Genomic DNA, 27,346 nt, shown 5'->3' on the forward strand with positions numbered 1-27,346 from the left:
TCCATCTGAAGAGAATGGCTGATCTCACAACCTCAATTTTTGTTTCCCAAATTCACTGTCTCTTTGGGGATTGATTCATTCCTTTATGTATTCACTCCACAGGTATTAATCTCAGCTCCCTTGCTGCCATGGTGCTATCATCCATGGGCTCACAGTGTGGATCCCTCCTCCTTTAATTCCCACAGCTGAGACCAGGTTCACAGAGAGCAAACGGGATTAAAGCAAATCTCCAAGGGGCACGATTTGCAGCACCAGCAAACCACCTCATTAGAAACCAAAAGCTCAACATCAGAAACCTCTGTAGTGTCTGGTCCGCACAGTACAGTTAGAGGAGGGACTGAGGAGAGACAGAGGGAGGGACAAAGTTGCTTTTGATGTGTTGGGTGGCTGTTTCAGGAGGCAAAGCCTGGGACGGTGCTAAAAATCCAACTCCCCTGGCTTTATAATTAGAGCATTTTTCATTTCTGGCCATCCATTACTTCTTGAGGATATGTTTTCATCTTTTCTTCTGTCTTGACTGATATTGGGAGCTGTCAGGGATTATGATTAAACTGAAGTCAGTGTGGTTTTCCATCTTCATTTTTTCCTGACTTTCTGGGTCTTTTGACACTGTTGCTCATTCCCCTTTACCTTCAACGTTTTTGTTTTTACGTTTTTTGTTTTTTTGCTTCTGACACTCCATGTTCCCTTGGTTCTGCTTCACTTTCTCTATTCACTCCGTTTATCTTTAACCCAGAATCCTCAGCCCACCTCTAAAATGTGTCAGAGCTCCACAGGACTGTCTGTGCCTCTTTGGTTTATTCTAAACAATCTGCACGTGAGAGCACAGCCTCCAGGGACCTCGACAAGATACTCTGCCAACAACTCCTGACTGTATCTCCCATCTAGATCCTGAGCCACAGAGTTGTATCTAATGATCCTCTCTACACTTCCACCACAATGCACCGCCCCTCCCCCCACACACACACAACACTGCACCTGCCTGGTCCCTTCTAGTCCATGCCTCAGTGACTAGCACATCACTCAAGCCAGAAACTTGGCACCATCGCACTCCTGACATGCCTCATCTGGAACATTCATTCCTCCATGATGCTTCCTGACCATCCTAGTACCTCCAATATCTCCAATACCCATTTCTCCTCTTTATCCCCACTCACTCTCCCTTAGTTCAGGCTCTCACAAGCCAAACTGCCTCAATCATGCCACATTTACTGCAGATTTGGGGATGGCAAATGCAGACCTGAGATCAAGGTCTGGCTCTGCTCCCGCTTACTCATGTGAGCTTAGACAAATCTGCCGGCCTCTTGAGCCTGTCTCATACGGTGGTCAGGTGGTAGAGGGGATTAAAACAAGAGGACATGAGTGTTTCATGGGCTGGTAGTTATTGAAGGACCCTTTTAACCTACAGCTAAGATAAAGGGGGAGGCAAAAGAGCCTGAGCATTTGTTGAGCTCCAAGTATGTGCTGTGCCCCATGGAGGGCACTGATCACACACACCTGCCTTGCTCCTCAGGGCTCCACGTTGCCACGTCTCCGAAGAGTGGGGTAGGATCGCAGACTCCTGTCCCTGGGGGAGGGCTGCAATGGAGCTTGACCCTCCAACTCGTTTCTGTGTGCCTTTATGTTCCTGTTGGGTCCACATTGTTCCCAGCCTGTCTGTTTTCTGAAATACATTATGCAAATCCCAGCTAGCCCAGTATCCATAGAAACCAAAATCTCCCATCTTCCTCAGTCTGTTCCCTAGCAAAAGAAACCCACCCAAGTGACATCCACAAAGAAGGACAAAGAGCATCCAGAGCAGGAGGAGCTTCCCTCTGCCCTGGGGCATCATGCTTTAATAATCAAATCCATCTTGCCTGGTCCTCCAGCTGTGGCTGGGGAAAGGAATGGGTGGCACAGGCCAGTGTAAGAAGCTGCATTTCTTTTTGAAACCTTGAGGGGAGATGCCACAACCCCCAACACGAATAGTCATCTTTTGACCAATCCAAATAGCTCTGCTGCCGCTGAGATCATATTCATGGTGGACGTGAGTCACTATTTGATATCATCTTTAATTCGGTACATAGAAGCACATGAGCCATCACTGGAACGTGACAATACAATTTTATTGTGCATGACTGATTACTAATTTTAGGAACAATTTTTCAAGACCTGCTCCCCTTTAGAGTAACCTTTTCTGTACTTCAGACGTTACGACTCTAGTCTTCTTTGCAACTCCACACCCAGAACACAAGGCAAAGCTCCTGCCTGTTACCACACCCAAGTTCTGGAATGTTGGTTGGCAGCAGTCCCCGCTGCATGCAAGACACTAGGCTTTTGCTAGCGACAAACTGGATCACAGGACGTTAGAATTGGAAAAGACCTCGAAAAATAGGCAAGCACGCTAGTTACCCTGATTACGGAAGCTGAATGGCTTTATCTAAAGTTCCGCGGCTATTTAGCAGAGCCAGGCAAGCAGACTCTCAGCTGCTAAGTGTGTGTGTCAGGTCCTATTCTAAGCGTTTCACACATTTGCTCTTTTAGTCTCATAACCACCTTATGAGGTAGGTTAGCTCCATTAATCTTATTATTTCCAGTTTTTACATGATGAAACTAAGGCACTGAGAGGTTAAGCAGCTCCCAAGGTCACACAGTGGTTGAGTTGAGAGTTTGAACTCAGCTTGTCTAATTCCATATCCCAACCTCTTAACCACTAGGCTACTTAGGTCACTAAACACCTTTGTGAGGACTGAGATTTTTAAAATGTATGTTGAGGTCTCAGGTTTAAGGTTTATCTTCTAATGCCAAGAGCAGCTAAATTCTACTTAGCTTTCTCGTTTTAAAATCCTAGGGTAAAATATTTTTAAAAGAACAAAGAGCTAAATCCACCAGTTGAACTGACTGCATGAAAATATCTATGACAAACCTCCCCCTTGAGGGGAGGAAATTATTTTAATAACACCCTTTATTTTTTCTCCTCTCGTTGGGTTGCTTAGGGATACAGATCTAGAGTATCTGCTCTTAAATTACAGTGTATTGGGAGAACCAGATATACTCATGAACAGAGTATTGCTGTGCACAGACTATCTCAAGAAGGATTTTTTAAAATGGTAATATGATTGCCCACAAGGAGGGGAGCCATGTGCTTGGACAAAAGTGGGGGACTCTTTTAGTACTTTCTGTACCTTTGGTATTTGCAGCCATGTAAATGGATTATCTAATCAAACAATACACAAATTTGAAACAAGATCTCACTTGTCTTTTTTGTGTTGCATGTCTGTATGTATGACTCTGAATTCTATTTTTCTTTGTTACTACAACACAACCATTTTTCCATGTTATTGAAAATTTCCATAAACATAAGTTTCATGAACATATCCTTGTTAAAAATCTCAAGAAATTTAAGCACTCCCAATACAGGTAACGTACATTTATTTCTCAGTTTCCTTTGGGATTCTTTATCAGTATGAATCATAATGTCAACATTCAGAACCTCCCACTTTCTGAAGAATTAGCCAACATGTATTAAGTTTATAGATAAGATAAAAAAGTTCAAGATAAATGGCATTTGTATCAAAAAAAAAAAAAAAAAAAAAAAGACCTCATTCAATCCCCACAACAGCCTGAGGTAAATATTCTAATTCTCATTTTAAACAAGAGAGCAGAGGTTCAAAAAATTCAGACAGCTTGTAAATGATCCGATTGGTGTCTGGGTCCGGGAATCTGGATTTAGGTTCCTTCTCTCTACCAAAGATGCTGCCAGTTTTGTGAACTTTCAGGACAGCTCCCCTGAACTCCAGTGCACACACTCACTAATCATTTGTTACTCCCCAGCAGCGGACCTGGAACTAAGAGTAGAAAGATGAAGATGGCGTGGTTCCTGCACTCAAGCCTCCGTGCACGGAGGACAGCAAGGCAGCTCTGCCACCAAGAGCCCTTTCAGCAGAATGGATGATATGCAGCGACAACCAAAGAGCCCTGGGCAGGCTTGGAAGGCACTGAGCCAAGACAGACAACTGCAGGTAAATAAGGGAGGGTGAAGGCCCTGCGAGGAAAAGCCACAAGAGGCAGCTCCCAGGGGTGTGTGTGTATGCCTGGGGCTCTGGAAGGCTGGGCACAGTCTGTACAGAGAATGGTGGCAAAGGTGGGTAGGAACGCAGGGGAGGGCTCTTGAATGTCACTCTAAAGAGCTGGGAAAATTCCAGGGTAGCATAGTCATTCTGTGTGCCAAGGATCCTGACCCTGCCACTTTACTACCCATGAGGGTCATGACCAACTAACAGACCCTCAGACTCTGTTGAGAGAAACTCCATCTTCCACAAGTAGGAGGGAGCAAGCAAGGAGATGGCCACTGTGCACCTAATTCTGACCAAAAAATAACTGGTGGACAACGCAGAAGTGACGGGGAGCCAGGGAAGGCAACAAGGTACCTTACGTGATCTCCTTTGGTGCTCACAACTCACTTCCAGTGGCTGCTACTGTAAAGTACTCACACGTGACAGCACTGTGCAGGCATGCTGCATCAGACTTCATGAGGTAGCAATTATTCCCATTTTTACAGATGGGGATATGAGCTCAGGAAAGTAAAGAGTGTGCCCAAGGAGACAGAGAACATAAGTAACAGACAAACTAACAGATATCAGGACATTCCACAAACAGCCAGCCATCTGAAAGGCAACAAGAAACCTGGGCTGGCTGGAATGTGCATGTGACAAAGTCAGGGAACTCCCAAGTCGAGAGGCAGAGCTGGAGAAAGATGAGCTCCGAATCCTGCCCTGGAGAACTAACTGTACCTGGGCAGGTAGGGTTGGGGTCACTTGGATGAGAGGTGAGACTGAAGGCTGGTGCGCCTGGCAGCAGCACGTGGAACAGACTGAAAGTGGGAGAAGCTGGAGAAGGGGAGGCTGCCTGGTGGGCTGCTGTCAGGATGTAGTGATGAGCCGGAGAGTGCGATGGAGAGGAGCGAGTGGAACACAAGGGTAGGAGAGGGCTCAAGGGAAGAAAGAACAGACTGTCAGACGAGAGCTCCCAGTCCACAAGACAACTGCCTCTCGTCCAAGTCAAATTCCAGAACTTGAACTATGTGGGCTTAAAGGCAGTGTCGAAGGTGACAGTTCTGGGATACACAAGCAACAAAAGAAAAAAATAAACAAACTGAACAACATTAAAATTAAAAACATTTGTATTTCAAAGGACATCTTTGAGAAAGTGAAAAGACAATCCATAAACTACTGGGAGACTATTTTTGTAAATCATATATCTGATATGGGACTTCTATCTAGAATATGTAAAGAAGTCTTACAACTCAGTAATTAAAAATACAAATAACCTAATTAAAAACGGGCAAAGGACCTGAAGTCAATTCTCCTAAAAAGATAAGCAAGTGCAAATAAGTGCATGAAAAGATGCTTGAGGTCATTAGGAATCAGGGAAATGCAAATCAAAACCACTTCAACCCCAACAGGATGGCTAAGTTAAAAGAGAACAATAATAGGTGTCGATAAGGGTATGGAGCAAGTGGAACCCTCACACACAGCTGATAAAAATGTAAAATGGTCCAGCCATGTTGGAAAAAGGGCTGGTAGTCCCTTAAAAGGTTAAACAGTCACCACATGATCCAGCCAATTTACTCCTAGATATATACCCAAGAGAATGGAAAATATATGTCCATACGAAAACTTGGACATAAAAATTCATAGCAGCATTATTCACAATAGTTAAAAAAAAAAAAAAGTGGAACAATCAAAATGTCCAACTGAAGAATGGAAAAATACAATGTAGTCTATGCACACAACAGAAAATTATCTGATAATAAAAAGGAATAAAGTCAAACACATGTTACAACATGAACTTTTACTTACAAGAACACTGAAAGGAAAATGTCAAAAAGGAAAGTGGGCTTTAGCTAAAATATCATTTTTATTTTTGTAAAAATGGTCCTAGGCTATCTAAATGATCCCGTTAAAAAAAAAAAAAAAATCATCCAACATCTAAGATGGAAATAAAAAACATTTTTAAAAGTTTATTATAACGAAATAATTTCAGGTCAAGATAATTATATAGAAATTATATTAGATGGGCTAGATAAATACTTTATCATAGAGAGTGCACACTGGCCTCAGATATGTTTGGTTTCAAAGTGCCTTGAGCTCTTTCGAGTCTGAGCGCCTTTAAAGAGGGGGCTGCTCACGAATTTGCCAATACCCTCACTTCCAACAGGTTTGCCTTTACTCAGTGGCATTTCCCAGCACGTCCCCTCCCAAGGCCTCTATCGAGGTACACATCACATTTATGACCAATTTATAGTTTTGAGTCATCATTTCCTGTTTAAAATGTCCATTTCTGTGAACCGAGGGGGCAGGGGAAAAGATGTGAGTCCTTGGTCAGAAACGTGTCCCCAAAGAGAACGTTGCTCCTACAGGAAAGTATTTCCTTTTACAATGTTGTCCCCGGGACACAGTGAGTTGACCATTAAAAATTACCTGTAGGCATGCGTGAGGAAGGAAAGGTGGCGGTGTAAGTGTGTCGGCATGGCAAAGGAAGAGGACATCAAGATAAAAACACAAAAGGTGGCAGAGCAAGAATGAGCAGGCTGACGTTTCCAAAGACAAGAGGGACCGCCCTCCCTTCACACTCCTGGTGCACCCCCAGGCTGCATTCTCTACCCTCCTTCCTAACCAAGAGGGCTCCTCTTCGTTCCCTTCCCAGACCGTTGTAACTGTGACCAGAGGAATATCCTCCACAGCAATGGCAGAGGGACATCCTCTTCCAGTCCTGGCGTCTCATTTACAGGTGAGGAAACGAAGGTCCAGCGAGGGAATGAGTCTAGAGCATGAGTTTAAAATTGTGTTTTTTAAGTGCTCTGGAACCTTCTGTTCAGAGAAAACAGTCCAAGAGTGAACACATACATCAAAGCTGATCTGATGGGCAGCCCTGTCTCCAGCCCTGTGGGCCCCAAGGAGGCACTGTGAGAATTTTAAAATGCTGATTTAAAGTGACAGAGGAGCAGAGCCCTGGTCGAGCCCCAAAGCCATAGCTATGGCCCTGTATTAACTATATTTTATTATATTCTTTATTCTTGATACTCTGACATCTGGAGCTCACTTTCCATGGAGAACTGCTGCCCCCACCCCAATACTAGCCAAGCTACCAAGTCCTAAACCTGTCCACCCTGTACTTGCCTCCCCTGTTCCCTCCCACGAAAACCACAAGAGTCTCTGGCCCATGCTCTCCCCTTACATCCTCTTTGCCTCCGAGGGCCCTGGTGCTTCCCTGTGTGGCTCCCATGGCACAGCCTCTCCTCTTAGGAACTGTTTAAGTAACAAACTCTTTAATGGCAGTTGCCTCATGGTCTGTTGGCCTCACCATACCTGGATAATAATAAAAGCTAGGTTTTAAAACAGGTCTATTCTAGAGGCAAACATAATCGCCAGAAATCCTGCAATTAGGATTTAGAAAATTCACAATTCAGAAGATGCCACGACTCTGGTAAGAGCTTGGCCACAGGCTGCCTCCTGGAGGGCTGTCAACTTTGAGTGGAGAAGGGACCAAAAATGAAGAGGGAGGACTGGGGCCTGGAGCCATGGAGAAGGACCGAATAGGTCAGTAGCAAGATCCCGTCAAGAAAGCAGGTGGTAGAGGAGCCCAGCCAAGCGTGGGCTCCAGGAAGAGGGGCAGAAAAGAAGCAGGATCATGGCACAAGCCTCCCAGGCCAGCCTCAGCCATCCAGCTCCTCCTTGACCGTGATGCGCAGGGGGCAGATGCGCAGAGGCTCGGGGGGCCCATCCCCTCGCGTGCCCCCTAGGTAGAAGTAAGGCCGCACCTCCCCAAAGCGAGCGTGGAAAGTGTAGAGGTGGCAGTGCCGCTCGGCATCGTAGAAAGACAGCTCGCCCTCTTCGCACTCCAGTTCCACACGCAGGCGGCGAGGGATGGCGGGAACCAGGGGCGACGTGGCTGGATCCGAGGTCACGCAGTGGTCACCCTCCACCCCCTGTGTGCGGCACACGTACCAGAAGCCTGAGCGGGTGTCGTGGTAGCAGCTGTGTGAGTGGCCCTCCACGCCCGTGTCCTGGCGCATGCGCACCACGCCCACCCGCCAGCTGGGCAGCGCCCCCAGGTCCACCTCCCAGGCGTGGGAGCCATGGGAAAAGGTGCGTGAGCCCAGCAGACAGGGCGCTGAGGAGAAGCGCTCGGGGTTCTCGACCTGCACGCGGTAGCCGTTGTTGGTGACACTGGTGAGGTCATCGGACACAGAGAGCCAGCCAGCTGCAGTGTTGGGATCAAAGCTGAAGGGCACTGAGGACAGAGCAGAAAAGTGGGGAAAATCAGCAAACCGAACATTCCACCCTCTGCCGTGCCCGCTGATGCCCCAAGTCCTTCGAACTCACCAACAGTGTCCCACCTAGACCCAGTGCAGGGAGGGAGTTGCCTTGGGCTGAGGGGCGGTGTTATGGGTTAAAATGTGCTCAGCCAAAAAAGGTGTGTAGAAGTCCTAACTCCCAGTACATGGGAAGGTGACCTTATTTGTTTCAGATCTAAATAAACTGAAGTATGTGGGCCCTTAATCCAATGACTGTTGTCCTTATGAAAAGAGGAACCACCAGAAGGGGGAAGGTCATGTGACCACAAAGGTGGAGATCAAGTCCTGCAGCCCCACCAAGGATTGTTGTCAAACACCAGAAGTTAAAAAGAGGCAAAGAAGGATCCTCTCCTGCAGGGTTCAGAGAGTGTGTGGCCCTGCTGACACCTTGATTTTGGACTTTTAGCCTCAAGAAGTGTGAGAATAAATTTCTGTCATTTTAAGGTATCCAGTTTGTGGTCCTTTGTTATGACAGCCACAGGAGGCCAATACAGGCAGAGATCCTAGTGTTCATACACCAATATTTCTGCTTGTAAAATCATGAGGTCTTAGCTTGGGCTGCTACAACAAAAGTACCATAGACAGTGACTTAAACAACAAAAATTTATTTCTCACAGTTCTGGAGGCTGGAAATCCAAAATTAGGGCACCCGCATGGCGGGTTCTGGTGAGAGCCCTCTTTTTGGTTTACAGATGGCCACCCTGCTGTGTGTCCTCACAACAGAGAGTGAGGAAAAGCCAACTCTTGTGTCTCTTCTTACAAGGGCACTGATCCCATCATTGGGCTCCACCTTCATGGCCTCATCCAATCCTAATCACCTCCCAAAGGCCCTGCCTCCCAACACCATCACACTGGAGGTTAGGACTTCAACATATGATCTGGGGGAGACACAGACATTCAGTCCACAGTACATGACATAGTGACTTATATCGGCCGAATTCACCCCAGGAGAAGTCATCATGGACTGAGATATTTCATTATATACACATTGTTTCTAAATAGGGAAGTCAGTTTCTCTTTCTGAAGAGGTGGCCAAGTATCAGGACCCAAAGAGAAAGGAGTTCTGCCAGGAGGGGTTTGATCAGTGGAGCAAGAGTGGAGGAACAGGGCGCTGGGGGCCTGTCTGAATGAAGCTGGAGAAGGGAGGAGTCGAGGGATGAGGAGGTCCAGTGAGGTGGGAAGCTGGAAGAAGTGAGTTCAGCTGGTTCTCTGCCTTGCATGTAGTTCTCCCCACTGCCTGTATCACCTGCCTGCACCCCCACTAACCAGATTCAACAGACATGACCATCTTCCTCCAGACACGGTACTGCAGGGAGTCCAAGTACTTGCAGACGTCGATGAGCATGCTGGGCTGGACGGGCTCTGGTTCCATGGTGCAGAAGAGGCTGGGAAGGGAGAATTGGTCTGGTGGGTAGGGCCAGGGCCATGCACCCTGGGCCTTACAGGGTCAGCTGGATTTAACAGACAAGACTTACTCCCTTATCTCGGGCCTAGATTCCCTAGCCACCTTACCCAAGATAAACCCAGACTGGGCTCTGATGGGAGATGAGCAAGGAACCAACTCGGTGGCTCATACCCCTTCAGGATTCAGAGCTCAGCCTCACCCTGCCCCAGCGGGGATAAATATAAACAGGAGGTTCTCAGTCACGGTTCCCAACCTTGTGGGCAGAAATCACTTACACATCTGCACATAGGATGTCTGAGTCAGAAGGGACCTTAAGGGTCCTCCAGTCCAACAGTCTGAAGGTGTCACTGGCCTTTGCTTGAACACCTCCAGTGACGGGTAACTCACTACTGCTCAAAGCGCTCTCGTCCATCTCTGTGCAGCTCTGACTGGGGCATAGTTCTTCCTTATCCATCCCTGTGAACCCAACAACCATCAACACAAACCAATATATGTCCTGAGGCTCTCAGAGGGAAGGGGCTAAGAAATAAGACAAAATGTTGGGATAACCCACTGAGAACTACGAGCCACGTGCAGGACGGCACATTCTCTCTCCACACTCAGGAAAACAACACTGCGCCAGTGGGATGCCTTGAAAGAGGACTCTCTCCACCTCGCCAGTCCCCAGCACTCCCTCTGTATTACACCCAGCTGGCTTCATTACCTGCCTGGGCCTGGAGGGAGCCACTGGAGTTTGCACCCCTGGTAGTTCTGACTGCTCTTTCCCTCCCCTCTATCAGCCTTGGCAACTTACCGGCGTTTTCGGCTCTTGTGTTTCTGTAACAGAAAAAATCACAGACACAAACATAGATACAGAAAAAAGATAAATTTGTGATCTCAAAAGGAGCCATACATTACATGTTTGTGGATCAGAAAATTTAATAATGTTCAGATTTCCATACCCCTCCAAGTCGATCTACAGAGTCAATGCAATTCCTATCAAAATTCCAGCTTGCTCCTTTGCAGAAACTGAGAAGGTAATCCTAAAATTCATATGGAAATTCAAGGTACCCGGAATAGCCAAAACACTCTTGGAAAAGAACGAAGTTGGTGGCTGACATTTCTCTATTTCAAAACTTATTAAAAGCAACAGTAAAGAAGACAGTATGGTATTAACAGAAGGACAGACAAATGGATCAATAGACATCGAATGTCTAGAAATAAACCCTCAATTGGTTCTCTATAAGGGTGTCAAGACCATTCAATGGGAAAAGAATGGTCTTCAACAAATGGTGCTATGACAACTGCATATCCACATGCAAAATAATGAAGTTGGATTCCTACCTTGCACCATATTCAAAAATCAACTCAAAATGGATCAAAGATTTAAATGTAGAGATAAACCTATAATACTTGTGACCTTGGATTAGGCTATGGCTTCTTAGATATGACACCAAATACACAGCAGCAAAAAAAGACATAGATAAATAGGACTTCATCAATATTAAAAATTCTTGTGCTTCAAAAGGTGTCATTAAGAAAGTAAAAAGATAACTCACAGAATGGAAGAAAATACTTATAAATCATATCACTAATAAAGGTCTAGTATCCATGTATATATATAACAAAATTTTACAATTCAATAACAAAAAGACAAGTAACCCAATTTTGAAAATGATCAAAGGCTTGAATGTACATTTCCCCAAAGATATACAAATGGCCAACAAGTACATGAAGAGATCATCAACATCACCAGCCATCAGGGAAACGTAAACCAAAACCACAATGAGATACCACTTCACACCCATTATGATGGCTATAATAAAACAGACAGGTAAGTGTTAGCCAAGACGTGGAGAAACTGCAATCCTCATATACTACTAGCAGGAATATAAAATAATGCAGCCTGGTAGTTTCTCAAATGGTTAAACCTAGAATTACCATATGATCCACCAAATCTACTCCTAGGTGCATATCCAAGAGAACTGAAAACGTGTCCACTTAAAAACTTATACACAAATGTTTATGGCAATATTATTCATAATAGCTAAAAAGTGGAAACCACCTACATGTCTATCAATTGATAAACAGATGAAGAAAATATAGTATATATCCATTCAATGGAATATTATTCAGCCATGTACTGAAACATGCTATAACATGAAGTTTCAAAACACTATGGTGAGTGAAAAAAGCCTGTCACAAAAGGCTGCATATTGTATAATTCCACTGATATGAAATGTCCAGTATAGGCAAATCTAGAGAGACAGAAAGTAGATTGGTGATTGCTAAGGGCTGGTGTGGAAGAGGGTGATAGTTAAAGGGCTTCTGATGATGAAGATGAAAGTTCTAAAATTGATTGTGGTGACTCTGTGAGTATACTAGAAACCCACTGAACTGTGCCTATTAAATGAGTGAATTGTAGAGTATGTGAATTATATCTTAATAGAGCATATATGTATGTATGTGTGGGAGGAGGGAGGTGGGGAGGCAGAGAGGGGGAGGGAGACGGGGAGGGGGAGATGCAAAACCATCCCTGAAAGCATACTGGGTACTGGGCGAGATGACACTCAATTTCCTACACAGAAACACAAGGAATCCAAATTTTAGAATCCATTAAATGATTTTATTGCCTGGAGCATTTTGGAGACAGGAGACATCATGGTTCAGAGCTCTGTATAAGACAGAGAACTCACAAAGGTCCCCAGCCAGGATGTGACATCCTGCCTGAATGGAGGATTTCCCTCTCTTCTCACTCCACTCTACAAGGACTTCCCTTTCTAGAGAGTTTACTGTTCTCTATGAAAGCAAGATACTGATTTCTAAAATAGCTTTCGAGTCACAATCTCCACAAAGACATAGTAACTCAGGGCAGGGGAGGGGCAGGGGTTGAAATCAGTAAGAGGAAGAAAAGAAACTCTATAGTTTTTTTTATCTTAATTTAAGTTTACTATTTAAATCATCCACAAGATAATTTTAAAGAAAGACTGACATTCCCCAAAATGAAATGATGGGGGCCTTATCTTAAACTATTTGTTTAAACAAATTCCAGTGGTCCATAGTAGATAAATGAAAACTATTTACACATACACACATGAAAAGGTTTTAACTATTGTTTAGGTGACTTTATAATTTAGCATTTTAAAAGAAACTTTCTAAGTTATTTTATTTTGTACATATTCAGAATATTCAGAATCTGCCCAGCCTTGTAAACCTAATTTCTGTCTACTCAGAATACTTAAGAATGGCAATAACATTTATTGAACAATTATATAGTGCCAGGTACTTTTATGCTTCATCTGATTTTTTTTATACGAGTTTCAGGTATACAGTACATTGGTTAGACATTAATATAGTTTATGAAGTGATCCCCCTATCTATTGTTTGTAAAGAGAGAAGTCATCCTTTTCTTAAGAAAACAGAGAATACCAAAACATCATCTTCAAATCAAAAAATTTAAATAACTGTATAATTTAAAAATATTCTATTTTGTATTCTTTGTAAAATCCTACAACTCCAATTTAATCATGAGAAAAACATCAGACAAACCCATATTGAGGAACAAGCTATAGGACATCTAGCCAGGACTACTCAGGGCTGCGAAGGTCATGAAAAACAGAGAAGGAATAAGAAGCTGTCACGGACCAGTGGAGACTGGGAGATGTGATGACCGAATGCAATGTGGGTCCCTGGACTACAGGACTTCAGTGGAAAACCTGTGAACCCCAAGTAAGTCTGGGGTTCAGTTAACCATAATGCGCCAGTGTTAGTTTTCTAGTTCGGACAAATGAGCCATGAGGTAATGTGAGGGGTTAACAATGGGAGGAATGGCGGGAAGGGTATACAGGAACACTCTACTGTCTTTGCAACTTTCCATAAATCTAAAATTAATAAAGAGTTCATTAAAAAAGTACTTCACTGTATTAAGGAGTAGAGAGAGAGGAAACAGAGAGAGCAAGGGTGAATATAAGCAAGAGAAAGAGGAAGAAGAAGAAAAGGAGAGGTAGAAAGAAATGAAGAGGCCTTCAAGGAACTCTGCTCTGAGGAAACTCTTTTCAGCCTCTTGATCCAAGCAGAGGATGTGGTCTGTAAGCTCTTCTAGCCCCATATCTAGAAGCTACAGGAAGACTGGGTTGGCCAGGGTCGCTGGTTTCCAGCTCCCCTCTGGTTCCTGAACGCTGGGTCCCTGTCACTGAGTGATGAGCTCCTCACCATGAGAAAAGAAACATCGTCTTCCTTCATCTCCATCTGCAGCCGTTCGATTTCATGGGCCAGAGCCTCTGTGTCTTCCGCGAGCTGCTTCATCTTCTCCTCAGCCAGAAGCTGCTTCTGCCTCGTCTCCTCAGCCATGGCATCCAGGATGGCCTGCTCCTCCACTCTCAAGAACTCACGAAGTTTATCAAACTCCTGGCGGATTCGCCCTTCCAGCCAGGCAGCCTCCACCTACAGCGGAGAGCAGGAGGAAGCCACAGAGGATCAGACTTGGAGGAAACCTCAGCCATCACCCAGGCCAGTGCCTCTCAGAAATTAGCAAAGAAACTAAATGTAGACCCCAAATGGATAAAATACAGATGTGGCTTTCTTAGCACAAATTTACAAGTTTCAATTTAAAATAAGTCAAACAGGTAATGAGGTTCTTTTAATTTAATAACTGTTTATACATGACAACTGTAGTCCTATTCTGTATCTTTAGATTGCAAAATAGCAAGAAAAATCTTGCAACACAGAAATGAGTTGTTGTAAGTAGCAACAATTTTTAAAAATTATTTGCCTTCCAATCTTAGGACTTGAAGTTAGTCTGATTAAGAGGCGTACAAAGAATAGTAGGAAGTATTTATTTTAAAATGGAATTAACAATATGCATACTCATAATCATAACTACAAAAGCTTTTAAAAAGTTAAAACAAAACCACAAATGTACTCAAAGGAAAAGCAGAAAAAAATTTCTCATCTTGGAATGAGAAAGACCTTTCTCACCATAATACGAAACTGAGAAGCCTTAAAGAAAGAATAAGATAACGAAATGCATAGAAAAATAAGGTTTATATGGAAAGAGACTTCTAGTAATGTTAACTATATAAATACAAGTCCATGATGACTATTGAGAAAACATCTCAAAATGTGTGCCCTAGCAATGGCAGGTTAAGTAATCCACATCTTTGGAATGAAAATTCAATATGTTTATGGCTCTGACAATATGATGAAACGATTCACTGAAAAAGTGAAAATGACTAAAAACGTGAAAATGATTCACTGAAAAGAAAATGACAAGCTAGGAAAAATATTTCCCACATACATCTATATATATGTATATAAGCACATATTATTCTTAATATACAAAGTACTCTTATGAATCCACAAGGAGAAAAGAATATTCTAAGAAAAAAAGACTGTGAATTGGTATTCAAAGAAGAAACACAAATGGCTATTACACTTGTCAAAGAATGTAGGAACTTACTAATAATCAAAGAAATGCAAATAAGGTACTGTTGAAATATCAGGCTAAAAAGACTGATAATGTATAGTGAGGGAGAGTAAAATCTGGGGTGATTCTTATCACACAGGGAGATAAAAAAGGGAGCAGGCAGGAAAAACCAGCCAGTGCAAAATCAACTCCGGCCACCCTCACTGCGGGCAATGGCAGCCTTGCAGCAAAGTGGGAAACACAAAACCTGCACCTCACTCATTAAGCTGGACTGACTGGTTTGAGAGGAAAAGCATTAATCAAGCTAGAATCCTGCAATCTTCACACTTAGCCAATATCAAGAGTTCCACACCGTCAGAGATGGGTAGAAAAGCAATGTCACTTAGACATACAGACACTCCTCAAGTATCTCAACTGTGGTCCCACAGAAAAGAAAATCAAGTTCAAGCACAGAGATGAAGCTCCAGGATTCCATGATGACTACTGGGAACCCAACTCGAAATGTGTGCTCTAGCTATGCACACTAGTAACCTTGTGTTTAGGCCGGAAATTCAACATGTATTTGTGGCTCTGACAATATGATGACAAAATGATTCACTGAAAAAGTGAAAAATATCTCTCAAACCAGTTTGTTGATGTATGTTATGAGAAATATGGAATGACTTTTCACTTGGGTACTTCCCATGCATTATCTCATCTGAACATGTAAAATCATCCCAGTAAGAGGGAACTGTCCTCTTTTTATAGATGAGGGATTAGCTTGGAGGGGGGAGGGATCTGCCAGAGAACAGGCTTGGATCTGAAAATAGGTGTGCTGTGCATTTACTGCCCCGGCCACCAATTTTCCAGAATCCTTCCTTCTGCTCTGTTCCACCAGCTCTGGCCTTGGCCAGATGTTAATAAGGTTCTTTCCCATGGAGACAAGGCACTGGAGGGCCCTCGCCAGCTCTTTAGGGGAGTACCAGGCAGCTGAGTCAGGTGTGTCTTAGCTGAGGCGGTGATGAACCCACTAGTAGTTATTAGAAAGACCTGTCCAGGAAGCGATGGAGCAGAGCCAGGATAACCAGTCAGAAACCAGGCTGCCAAGCCTCACAGGACGCAGATGAGAGGTTGCCAAGGTATAACAAAGGGGTTGGGGAAAGAAGGGAGCCAATTCATTCATTCAATTAACAAACATTTATTGGTCATCTATTGTGTCAAGAATACTTGATACTAGCGTCTTCTGCTTTCATTATATTCTAATGGAAGATTAAAAAATAAATAGAAAACAGAATGTTAATTCCAGGTAATAAGGTGTTATGGGGAAAATAAAACAGGAAGATATAATAGCAAGTAACCAGGGAAGACTATTTTGGGTATGGTGATCAGGGACAATTCTCAGGAGGGACATCTGAGCTATAATTTTAATGACAAGAACTGAGGGTGGGAGGATCTGGGAAAATTACTTAGCTCATTTAAAGGACAGAAAGAAGGCCAGTGTGGCTGGAGCAGAGGGCGCAGCTCAGCCCGGGAGGAGATGAAGTTGAGAGGCAGGCAGGGATTAGATGAGGCCCCAGAGGCCATGCTGAGGAGTCTGGATCGTATTGTGTGTGTGTCATGGAAACCACTAGACAGTTTTAAGCAGAGGAATGACACGATTGACATGTTTTTCTAAAACATCAGTTCACTCTGTAGAGAGTAAACTGCAGAACAAGAGTGAAAAAGCAGGGCCCAGGCAGGGGGCCAGGTGAGAAATGATGGTGACCCAGACTGGGATGGTGGCAATGGAAATGGAGTGTCAGATAGATGGCATGTATTTTGTAGACAGAGGGGACAGGATGGCTGATGGAGTGGCTGTGAGGATGAGTGGGAAAGAGGAATAACTAATGAGTCCCGGGTCATCGCTGGCTTGAGTACCCACGTAGATGGAAAGGGGTGACAGATGCTGAAATTAGTCTGAAACCTTACTGCAGATGGCACAGGTGGCTTTTTAAGCTGCTCCAATGGCTGCTGGTATGGCCATGACCCAGGCATTTAAAGAGGACATAGCTGTGCAGCCACAGTTGGCGTCCGAGGGCATGGCTGTGTTAGACCATCAGGGCTAAAGGCCACCAATGCTGTGTTGGCCAGGGCCCACTGACTCCTGCCTATCCCCCTGATGGCCTTGGATGTCCCCAGTCTCCCACTCAGCCTGAGCACTCACTCACCTGATTGTGCTTGGCAATGGCCTCGTAGGAGCGCCGCATGGCCCAGAAGGCCTTGGCTTTCTCCCTCAGGGCGTGCTCCATGTTCCTGCACTTGGCCTGATGGGAGGAAGGAGAGGGAGGCAAGGAGGTGAGTTAAAGCAGGAGGCCAGGCAGGGAGGATGACGCCACATTTACAACTGGAATCCCACTTCTACAAGGGTACGACTCAAACACAGTTACTAACCAGTCTATCCACACACTACAGGGCACAGCAGGAAGCTAAGAAGTATGGCCCTGACCTTGAATATGACATTTACAGCATAAAGGTCCCTCCGTTTTATACCTGCTACAGATAGGGAGACAGGATTCAGGAGGTCAAGGGACCTGTTCCCTCTCAAGTTGGTCACAGTTCGGCATAGAAGGGCATCCTACTCAGGCCTAAGGCTGGTCCAGGCTGTGGGTACAACTGTAAAGACAATGTGCTCACAGGCTTCCTTTGTGATTTTTCCAAACTGGACTGGTCTGCACTCATTACCCAACAGGTCTGATTACAGCATTCACCAGTTATTCCCATGGGGCCCTTATCTAAACTACATGTCTCCCCACATCCCATCCTTATCCCAGCCTTCTAATAGTGCTTGGATCATGTGAAATACTTTAACCAGCAGATTTAAATACCTTTTATTCAGTAGTTTTTATTTTTTAAACTTTAAGCAATGCTCTGATCTCCTTGGACTCCTTGAAGAGTGACTAGTTTTAGGTTGAAGTCCCACCTTTTGCATCCAAGGCCTATCATTTTCTCTCCATCTTTCTCCTTTCCTCTCTATATTATGAGCAAGCTTTTCAATTTTTTCCTTGGAAAAATAATCAAAAAAAATAATGTTACTTATAAATGACTACTCTTTATTGAGCATTTACTATTGGCTAGGGACTGACCTAATTACTTTACAAATTATGTCACTTGATCATCACATAAACCCTATGAAGTAACATTATTAGCCTTATTTTACACATGAAAAAAAATATCAAACACTGGAAGGGAAAGTGACTAGCCCAAGGGCACACGGCTAGTAGGTGGCAGAGTAAGAATGTGAACCTAGACAGAGGTGGTAGACTGCCCCTGAGATGGCCCCTAGTGATCCCTCCCTCCTGAGAAATAAGTTGGTGGTCCTAAGCTGCTAAACTTGGGAGTGATTTGTTATACACCAATAGGTATTACAGCTTTGGCCTCAAAAGCTTGATGCTCACCTGGACCTGATTTAGATGATGAGATTCTGGACTTTGAGCTGATGCTGTAAAGAGATGACACACATGGGGATCTCAAGAGAAGGTGAGTGTGCTCTGCATGGGGGAGGGACATGAATCACTGGGGGCCAGAGGGCAGAATGAAGAAGGCAGCCTCCAAAATGGCCCCAAAGATCCCCATCTCCTGGTATTCACACCTTGGTGGAATCCCTCTCCTGTGGACTGGACCTAGTGACTTGCTTCTAACTAACTGAATGTGGCAAAAGTGATAGGATGCCACTTCTGAGATGAGGTGACAGAAAGCCTGCGCACACCATTTCTTGCCCTCTAATTTCTAGCCTACGGCACAGCCCATGGGGCTAGAAACTGGGGATGGCCTCCAACCAACAGCCCACAAGGCTCTGAATCCTACCAGCAATCACCCAAGTGAGTCTGAATGGAGGCCTTGACCTACTTGAGCCTTCAGTGGAGACTGCAGCCCTGGCAACACCTTGATGGCAGCATCATGAGACCTTGAGGCAGAGGCATCTAGCCAAGCCATGCCGAGATTTGTGACCCACAGAAACCATGAGAAAATACATTTTTTTTAAGCCATTGTGTTTCGGGAATAATTTGTTACACAGCATCAGATAACTACTAGCCCACGTGTCCTTCTCCAGAACCCATTCTTTTAACTGCTACGCCACAGAAAATCCTGACTGATTTTATTTTCTGTAGATATTGTTTTCCTTTCTACTCATTCTGGTCACTTTTATGTTCTTCTTGAGAATATTTAACAGATTTTTTTAAACACTGTTTTCTGTAGTGTATCATCTCTAAGTGTGTCTCAATAGCAAAATAACATTAGTGTGCACATCCCACAAAACCACTGAAATATCATCCTAATGTTGCATTTTGTGGGACAAGATATTTCATTACAAAATCATGTAATCAAGTCCAGAAGGAGAATTTCTTGATTTGCCAAATAAGTGTGAATGGTAGAAGTATAGCAACTGTCCACACTCATAACCCAGGGGTGTGCTGGCCCAAAAACAACACAGCCAGACCCTTAGCCCTTCGACTTCGACAACTAGGGAGTTACGGGACAATGAAGATAGATGGGTGGGGGTGACAGTCCCCTGTCTTTCTCCAACTTTTCAATCACTGGGAGCGTTCTGGTTTAATTCAGCAAAGACTAACCCTAAAATGGCCCTTCTCTGAGACATCAGCTGGTGAAATCAACTGATGATTATGTTGTTACTAGTAAGAAGTTATTACTGTGCATGTACTATGGACAAGGCACTAAATTAAGCACTTTAAAAACATCGTTCTATTTAATTCTTACATTCCTATGAGGTAGACACTGTATTCCTCTTTTACAGAGGAGAAAATAAGGCCAAGAGGAATTAACTAGTCAAAATTTCATGGACAGTAACAAAACCAGGATTTATACCAAGAACTGTCCAAAACTACTGACCATGTTCTTAACTATAACATTATACACCCTATTTCAGTGTAGTTTTCCTCTTTCCAAATCTTATACTTTTATTTATGATTCCTGACTTATTTTATTAGCTTAGGGTCTACCATGGTACCTACTGCTGGGCCCCATAACTCAGGAACCTCCATGAGCAATGCTCAGTAAGACTCCATCCTGCCCCTGTGCATATGCCTTGCCAAACGGGCAATGAACAACCTCACGTGCCACTTAGACCTGATAGGATGTGGCCCATAAGGGGGATTCTAGGATGGGGGTGAGTAGTTAGCAAACGGGGGCAAAGAACTGGAAGGGGAAAGACATTAGACGTGCCTGGAGTACTTGCAGGTTAGATCTGGCTAGACTGATTTCTAGCAGGTAACCCTGGAAGGGGCAGGGGCAGGGGTTAGGAAGAGGCTAGAGGGCAGATGATGGCCCTCATGTTGACCCCATGGGATGGAAAAGAAAGGGGTCTGTCTCCACAAGGCAATTCAGAAGCCTGGGACTTGGTGCAGGTTCAGGGAAGGTTTCCTTTGGAAACGTAAACCAGGGTAAACACTAGACTGGGAGTCAGGAAACCTGAGTTCCAATCCTAGGCATTCCACTTTCACTCCCTGTGACTGGCACAAGTTGCTATATTTCTCTAAGTTTCCGTTTTCTCACCAGTCAAATAGAATCATCTCCTCACAGTCCCTCATAGCTCTGGGTCTGTGTATTTGGGGGATTTGCAAGTTTTCCATGAGTGTTTTAAATTAGTGTTTTCATTCGGTGATAACCTAAAAAAAAAATACTAAGATAAGCCTCTTGTGAGTCTCCTTATAAACAGTGCTGACACATGCTTTCGGTTCCTACGGCTTTAGTGCCAGCATTTGTATTTTCTTAACTACTTCCTCGACTCCAGGCTATACGACTTTCATTGTCTTAGTCTAATAGGGAAAGACTAGAAATATACTTCACAGGGGAAGGATGTGGTAGACCCAAATGAAGGCCAGTGACGTCCCAGGAAAGTGTCACAGTTCTTCAAACAGGGAAATTTTGGCTGGTGAATCAAGTCATCACTTAGAACAAAGTAAAGGGCTTTCATAAGCACTGCCAGGGAAGTTCACAGCCACCCGGGAAGAACACTTTAGCTTCAGCAAAATTAGACCTTGTCATTAATATTTTAACTAGAATTGTATTGATTTTAGTTTTGTTTGTACTTAATTTGTCTTATTTTGATTTCACTGTCCATCTGTGGCATAAGCAAGAGGAATTTACACTAGTTTTGTATTTGTACGTAAGGAATATGAAAAGTTAAGAAATATTGTTGGAATATTTTTTTCCTTAAAGAAGAATGTGTACATGGTTCAAGTTTGAGAAACATTGGACTAGAGGATTTCCCAATGTCCCCTCAAGATCCAACATGCACTTTAAAGCTTTGGTTTAAACCTTTAGGTCACATCCCGAAATCTCATCAGTCCTTGCCTTCGTGCCCCATGGCACTTAGGACAAAACCCCAGATCTTTGACATGCCCTTCAGAATCTGTCTTGGACTCCCTCATTCCTCATCCAGCCCGCCGCTGGGATGCTGCAAAATCACTTCGCCAGACCCTCCTTCCAGACAAGAGCAGTCCTTGTAATAATGGCCCATCACATCCCCTCCTGTCCTGTACAGGTCTGTCACAGTCTGAAACCATGTAATTGTTAATGTGATTATTATTTAGTCATACCTATCAGACTCCAAGAAGGCAGAGGCTAGGACTGGCCTGTCCTCTAGTGGACACATCATGCCTGGCATACAGTAGGCCCTGTCACCCCACTGAAAGGTGGTCCATATCCACTCAATCCTCTAAGTACCCAAACACATGATCAACTGCCCTCACAGCTCCTGGATAGAGGACCGGCAGGGAAAGTTTTACCCAAAAGCCAGAGAAACTTCTCTCAAAGTCCATGACAAGAGTAGGGGATGAACAAAGCCCCAGGTAAACACTATAGTACCTGCTCTGTGACTTAACCTCTCTTGAGACTCAGTGTAGCTGTCTATAAAATGAGAACAGTACCCACCTGCAAGCTGAAGAATGGGCCCCCAAAGATGCCTATTTCCTAATCCCTGAACCTGTGAGTATATTACCTTACATGGTAAAAAGGACTTTGTGGGTGTGACTAAATTACAGGTTTTAAGATGGGGTGATTATCTTGGATTGTCTGAGTGGGCCCCATGTAATCACAAGGGTCCTTAGAAGGAGGAGGTAGTAAAATTCATCAGAGAAGGCAGTAGCACAACAGAATTACAAGTTGGAATGGTGTGCTTTAAAGATGGAAGAAGAGGCCTTTAAAAGCTGGACAAGGAAATAAATGGTCTCCTATCCTCCCAAAGGCATGTAGCCCTGCCACTGCCTTGGTTTTAGGACTTCTGACCTTCTGACTTGTAAGATAATAAATCTGTGCTGTGTTAAACACAAAGTTTGTGGCAACTTATTACAACGACAATAAGAAACTAATACATAACCTCATAGGGTTTTTGTGAGTTAAATTTGTTGATATGTAAACACACTTAAGAGCACCTGGCACAGAGTAAGTACTCAAAAAGTGTTGGCTCCTATGATTATTATTTTTGCTGAATTCTCCATATGGATGCCAGTGATCTTTCCAAAGCACACGTAGCATCACAAAATCTGTTGAAAAACTTTCAGGGCTCCCCATATTACACAATGGAAACCCCCTCAATGCCTTCCCACCTCTCCAGCTTTGCCCATACTGCTCTCCTACAACCACCACCGACTTCAATCATCTAGAACTACAACTTCTATTTACTGGCTGTCTGACTCCCCACTGCAATGTGACTCCATAGGGCAAGGGCTCTGTCTCACTCACCTCTGCAATTTCAGCACCCAGAAGAGGCAGGCCCTGGAACACAACGGGCCCTCAGTCCATAGCTGTCAAAACACAAATGAACTCCATCCTACATCAGCCTGAGAACTCTCGGCTTGTATTCTCCTCAGATCATTCAGGACTAGACTCCCTACCCCATCAGACACTGCCCTAAGTGCCCATTGATTAGACGGCATCATTCCTCTGCTTAAAACACTCCAACTTGCTCACTATAGTCTTTAGGATAAAGGCCAAGCCTCAAGGCCTCCTGGCTACTTCTGTATGTCCATCCTCATTCTAACTACTCTGAAATTCTCTCGGTACTAGAAATTCAGGCCTCCCTGCTTCTGGACACTTACACATGCTGCTACCCTGCCTAAAATATCTCCTTTACTCCCTTCACTTGGCTTAAACTGCCTCATTCCTCCGGTTTCTGTTTAAAGCTCATTGAAAATGTAAACTTTTGTTTTTCTCAAGTCCTACAGTTTTCCCAAGGCCTAGAAGTACAAGATAGCTGCTGATTCAGCAGAAAGTAGTCACATGCATTTCCTGGCATCTGGCTCACTATCTTGAATCCTGGCTTAGCCCAGACCTGGGAGTTCTGCCTTAGTGCTCTTGGGCCTTGACCCGACCCTCTTCCTGATTTGTACCTCTGCCAGTCCCACGGTGATTAGTAATGACTTGATCTATGGTGCCCCTCCCCCCCACCTCAACCCCAGAACGCCCAGGACTTACTTTAGCTGTCCCAAATCAGGACCTGCCACTTTTGCCAGTGGAAATGAGAAAAAGTACTGTTGTAGACCACTGTTAAACAAATAAGGTGATAGGAGTTATAGGCTTATCCCTTTGACAAGCTACATTAGTGTTCAAACATGCATAATGATGACATTCCCCTTCACTTGAACATTGTCAAAATGTGTATGGAACTGTAATCAACATTCGATATTAATAAAGTCATTAAAACAAACAAACAGTGTCTAGAGATGAGGCATTGGGGGTCTTGCAGAGCCTCATTTTAACATACTCAGCTTCCTACCAGCTAAGTGGTGTTCTCTAAACTGTGGGTCTGCCCCATGTATTAGTAGATGATGAAATAAATTAGTGTTCCACACCCTGTATAATTTTTAAACAAAAATACAATAACAGAAAATGCCAGAGTACAACAGACAGTTTCACAGAACTTCCGTTTCAACTGATACATACATGAGAGTATTGGGTCGCAATGGGCTAAGGTCAAAATTTTTTAAAACTCCTGAGTTAGCTAATTCCTATTTTCTGATGATTTTTCCTTTCTATGCTAAAAAAGTCTCCATATTAGTTTTGCCCTGTTAAGTTGCACCCTTCTTTATTTATAGCCACTGAAACTGTAGGCATTGGGCTGCTGAGATCTAGCATAAGGCGGCTGGCTTGGGCCAGAGGCCTTCCCACAGCTACACAATACCTGAGCCAGCTGGGGAAGCCGGTGATCCGTTTGGGGATATCTCAAGGCTCCATATCCATTGCCAGACCTTGGGTTCCTGACCCTCTAACCTAGTGTACCAAGTTCCAGGGTTCCTGGGCATTACCCACACCTATGTTTCTCAAAGAGGCATGGGCCACACCCTGATGGCAGAAACGGTGTATAGCCTCAGACCTTCAGAAGTGGGTGGGGCTGTCTTGAGAACATCACATAACCCCAGTTTGCATACTCCCTGTTTATATTCTCTCTTCTCCCATCTCAGGCCCCCTGGACCGGCCTTTGATAAAGAAGGCAGCCTCTATAGATTACCAAAGTCATAAAGGTGGGGGACCTGAGGCGACACTAGCAAGGTGGCAGCAGGAAGAGGAGTGGGACTGGACACACTCAGCTCTGGCAGGCTGGACTGACAGGCGTAGAGGGGTAGCGGGGTCTGGGGTGCAGGGCTCCGGCCCTGGCTCGGCTACCACGTGCGCTCTGGGACACCTTCCTCACACCACCGCGCTTACCCGAAAGTCGTGGGCAGTGTCCTTCACTGGCTGCACGCGGTGCCCCTGGTGCCGGGGGTCTGCCTGGCACGAGCAGCACAGCAGCTCCTTGTCATCGAGGCAGAAGAGGTTGAACGGGCCGCGATGCAGGCGGCAGAGGCGCGGGGAGCGGTGGCCAGTCCAGCGCGCGCCCTCGGCCTCCTCGCGTAGCAGCTTCTCCACCAAGTTGTTGAGGGTGTGGTTGGTGCGTAGGTCGGCGGGGGCCGCGCGGTCCTTGCACACTGGGCAAGTGGGCGCCACCTGCACCTCCCAGCAGCGGGTCACGCACCCGCGACAGAAGTTGTGGCCGCAGCGGAGGGTCACGGCATCGCGGAAGGGATCGTAGCAGACGGCGCAGAGCAGCTCCTCCTTGAAGGAGCGGGAAGGCCCGGGGGACGGAGCAGGGACCGGCTCCATGACACCAGTCGCCAGCTCGCGTGTTCGCAACTTTCGCTCCGACCCCACCCACCAACTCCACGGCTCCTGGGACCCTGGGGTGAGCAACACCCAGCCACTTCCCCTCCAAGCGCTAAGCGGCAGTGTCGCCGGCCAATTGCGCGGAGCTAGCTTGGGAGGCTCCGCCCTACTTCCGGTCGGCGCGGGAAACCCCGGAAGAGCGGGGCGGACCTGTCTGCTCCGCGGTCCCCGCCAGACCTGGACTGGCCAGCTGGTTAAGGAGGAAGAAACTCCCCAGCCGTGCTGTAGGGCTTCCGTGTCACTGGAAGCCTACTTCCGATTTGAAATGGGAAATGAAGTCTAGGAGCCTCTTCCTTAACCAATTACCGGAAATGTCAGGGCCATGAGATAGGAGAAAAGAGAGCTCCCCAATTACTGGATTCGAGGTGGAGTCTGGTTCTTCCAGTGCCGTTTGTGTTTTCACCACTTAGGTTTTACAGTGCCATTTCATAGATCTGTGCCCACTCTTGTATTAGTTCTTTACTTAATTTGGCCGGTCTTATTCCTGCGCCGCACCCCGAACCCCACCGCCGGGTAAAGAGGAAACCGGGTTCTCGCCCTGTGATTAACTCTACATACAAGTCACAATCTTTCAGAATCTATTTCTTCGTGAATAAAATGAGAATAATATCTCTTGGCTCCATGAGATGTGAGTATTAAAGTGAAATAAATTTGGAAAATGCTTATAACATTAGACAGGTTTCCATTAAAACGGAGATTAGGGACTTCTGCAAAGGTTAGCGATGGGAACAGCTGAATTCTTACCTAGTATAACAGGGTTCAATTTCTCCAACTCCCCATTCCTGGCTCAGTTTGATCACTTTATAACCTTGACTTGTAGGATTCCTTTCCCTTGACACACTTACCTTCCTAGTTTCAGTTGTGTTCTGCAAGTTTAGGGTACCAAAGCTTGGGGTGCGCGGTTCTGGCAGCTGGAAAGAATATGCGAGGAGCTGTGCGCAGAGGCGACAGAGCTTTGTTCCGGCACAGCAGGCCGCAGCAAGGCACAGGCACAGGTCCAGCCTCCTCCCCATCCCTTCCTGCGCAGGGAGGATTGTTCTTATAACAAGGTGCATAATAGTGGCTTAAGGCCAGGTACTATAATCAGTCACAATCTACTCGTTATATAGGATGCTATATCTAGGGTCACCTGGCACGCTGGTATCCAGGGCTGCCCAGAAACCACACCGCTTGCTGGGGGGGGGGGGGGGGGAGCCTGACTGCATCCATTTTGTTTATCAGTCCCCTCATCTAACAAGTTGAAAGACAATTTCCCCATGTTTAATGTTTCTGTATGGAGCTAAGGCTCTGACTGCCATTTTTGGACTATCTTTCCAGGGATGTTCTATGGTGAACAGACTTGGAGGGCAGAAACAATGTCTCCTTCTAATAAAAGGCCTGGTCAATATACTCTCCGTTATAGAAGATTCTGGTTCCCTTAGCTTCAGGTCTTTAGGCTCTCCTATAATTCAGCCTCCTGTGTTCTTCGTCACATGGGCTTGGATTTAAGACTCAGAAAACTGGCCCAAATGACTATAATCTGACTCTTGCCAGTGCTATTAGTAATAACTGTCCTTTGGCTGTGGCCTAGGAGTCTCATTTACCAGCATTTATGAAACTGTGGCAGTCTTAACTAGTTAGTTTGCAAGTAAGCTAAAATCTCTGACCATTTATAGTTCTTGACGTTTTCCTTCCAACCTTTTCTTCAGAATAGTCCTTTCCCCACAATGCCAAGGAGATGAATGTCACTAATTCTTACTGCCATCTGCGTTTTTCTTGTATATGGTTCATTGTCTTACAGTCACCTGGGGAGCTTTCTAAAAGCCCAGATCCTTGGGCCCACTTCACTCTATTCATCTATCTGGGAGACAGATAGGCCAAGGAATCTGAATTTTCACACACTCTCCAGGTGATTCTGAGGCACAGCAAAGTTTGAGACCTATTGTTCTAGATCTACTCATCCAACAAATAGTTGAGTCTTAAGTTTTGGTTACTGGTTCAAAAATTAACCTTAGAAGCAATCTCCAAAAAGACCACAAGATGG

At 44.9% G+C, this 27,346-nt stretch overlaps 1 protein-coding gene across 3 annotated transcripts; it reads right to left on the reverse strand.

Annotated features, from left to right (window-relative positions):
* Positions 1–2,086: 2,086 nt before the first annotated feature.
* On the reverse strand, positions 2,087–25,387 carry TRIM35 (tripartite motif containing 35). 3 transcript variants are annotated; one of them, XM_016154303.2, is made up of 7 exons: positions 24,829–25,384; positions 17,334–17,429; positions 13,935–14,165; positions 10,537–10,559; positions 9,605–9,723; positions 8,183–8,274; positions 2,087–7,969 (listed from the first exon to the last, which is right to left on the reverse strand). In XM_016154303.2, exons 1-7 carry the CDS (start codon positions 25,261–25,263, stop codon positions 7,697–7,699), a joined length of 1,269 nt encoding a protein of 422 aa, XP_016009789.1. In that variant the 5' UTR covers positions 25,264–25,384; the 3' UTR covers positions 2,087–7,696. The 3 variants fall into 3 exon arrangements, with proteins under 3 accessions (XP_016009789.1, XP_016009788.1, XP_036089527.1); XM_016154302.2 differs by having other exon boundaries at positions 2,087–8,274; positions 24,829–25,383; XM_036233634.1 differs by having other exon boundaries at positions 7,848–8,274; positions 9,605–9,742; positions 24,829–25,387.
* Positions 25,388–27,346: the final 1,959 nt, after the last annotated feature.

This window comes from Rousettus aegyptiacus, unplaced genomic scaffold, assembly GCF_014176215.1.
Source record: "Rousettus aegyptiacus isolate mRouAeg1 unplaced genomic scaffold, mRouAeg1.p scaffold_m13_p_16, whole genome shotgun sequence".
Classification (NCBI taxonomy): Eukaryota; Metazoa; Chordata; class Mammalia; order Chiroptera; family Pteropodidae; genus Rousettus; species Rousettus aegyptiacus.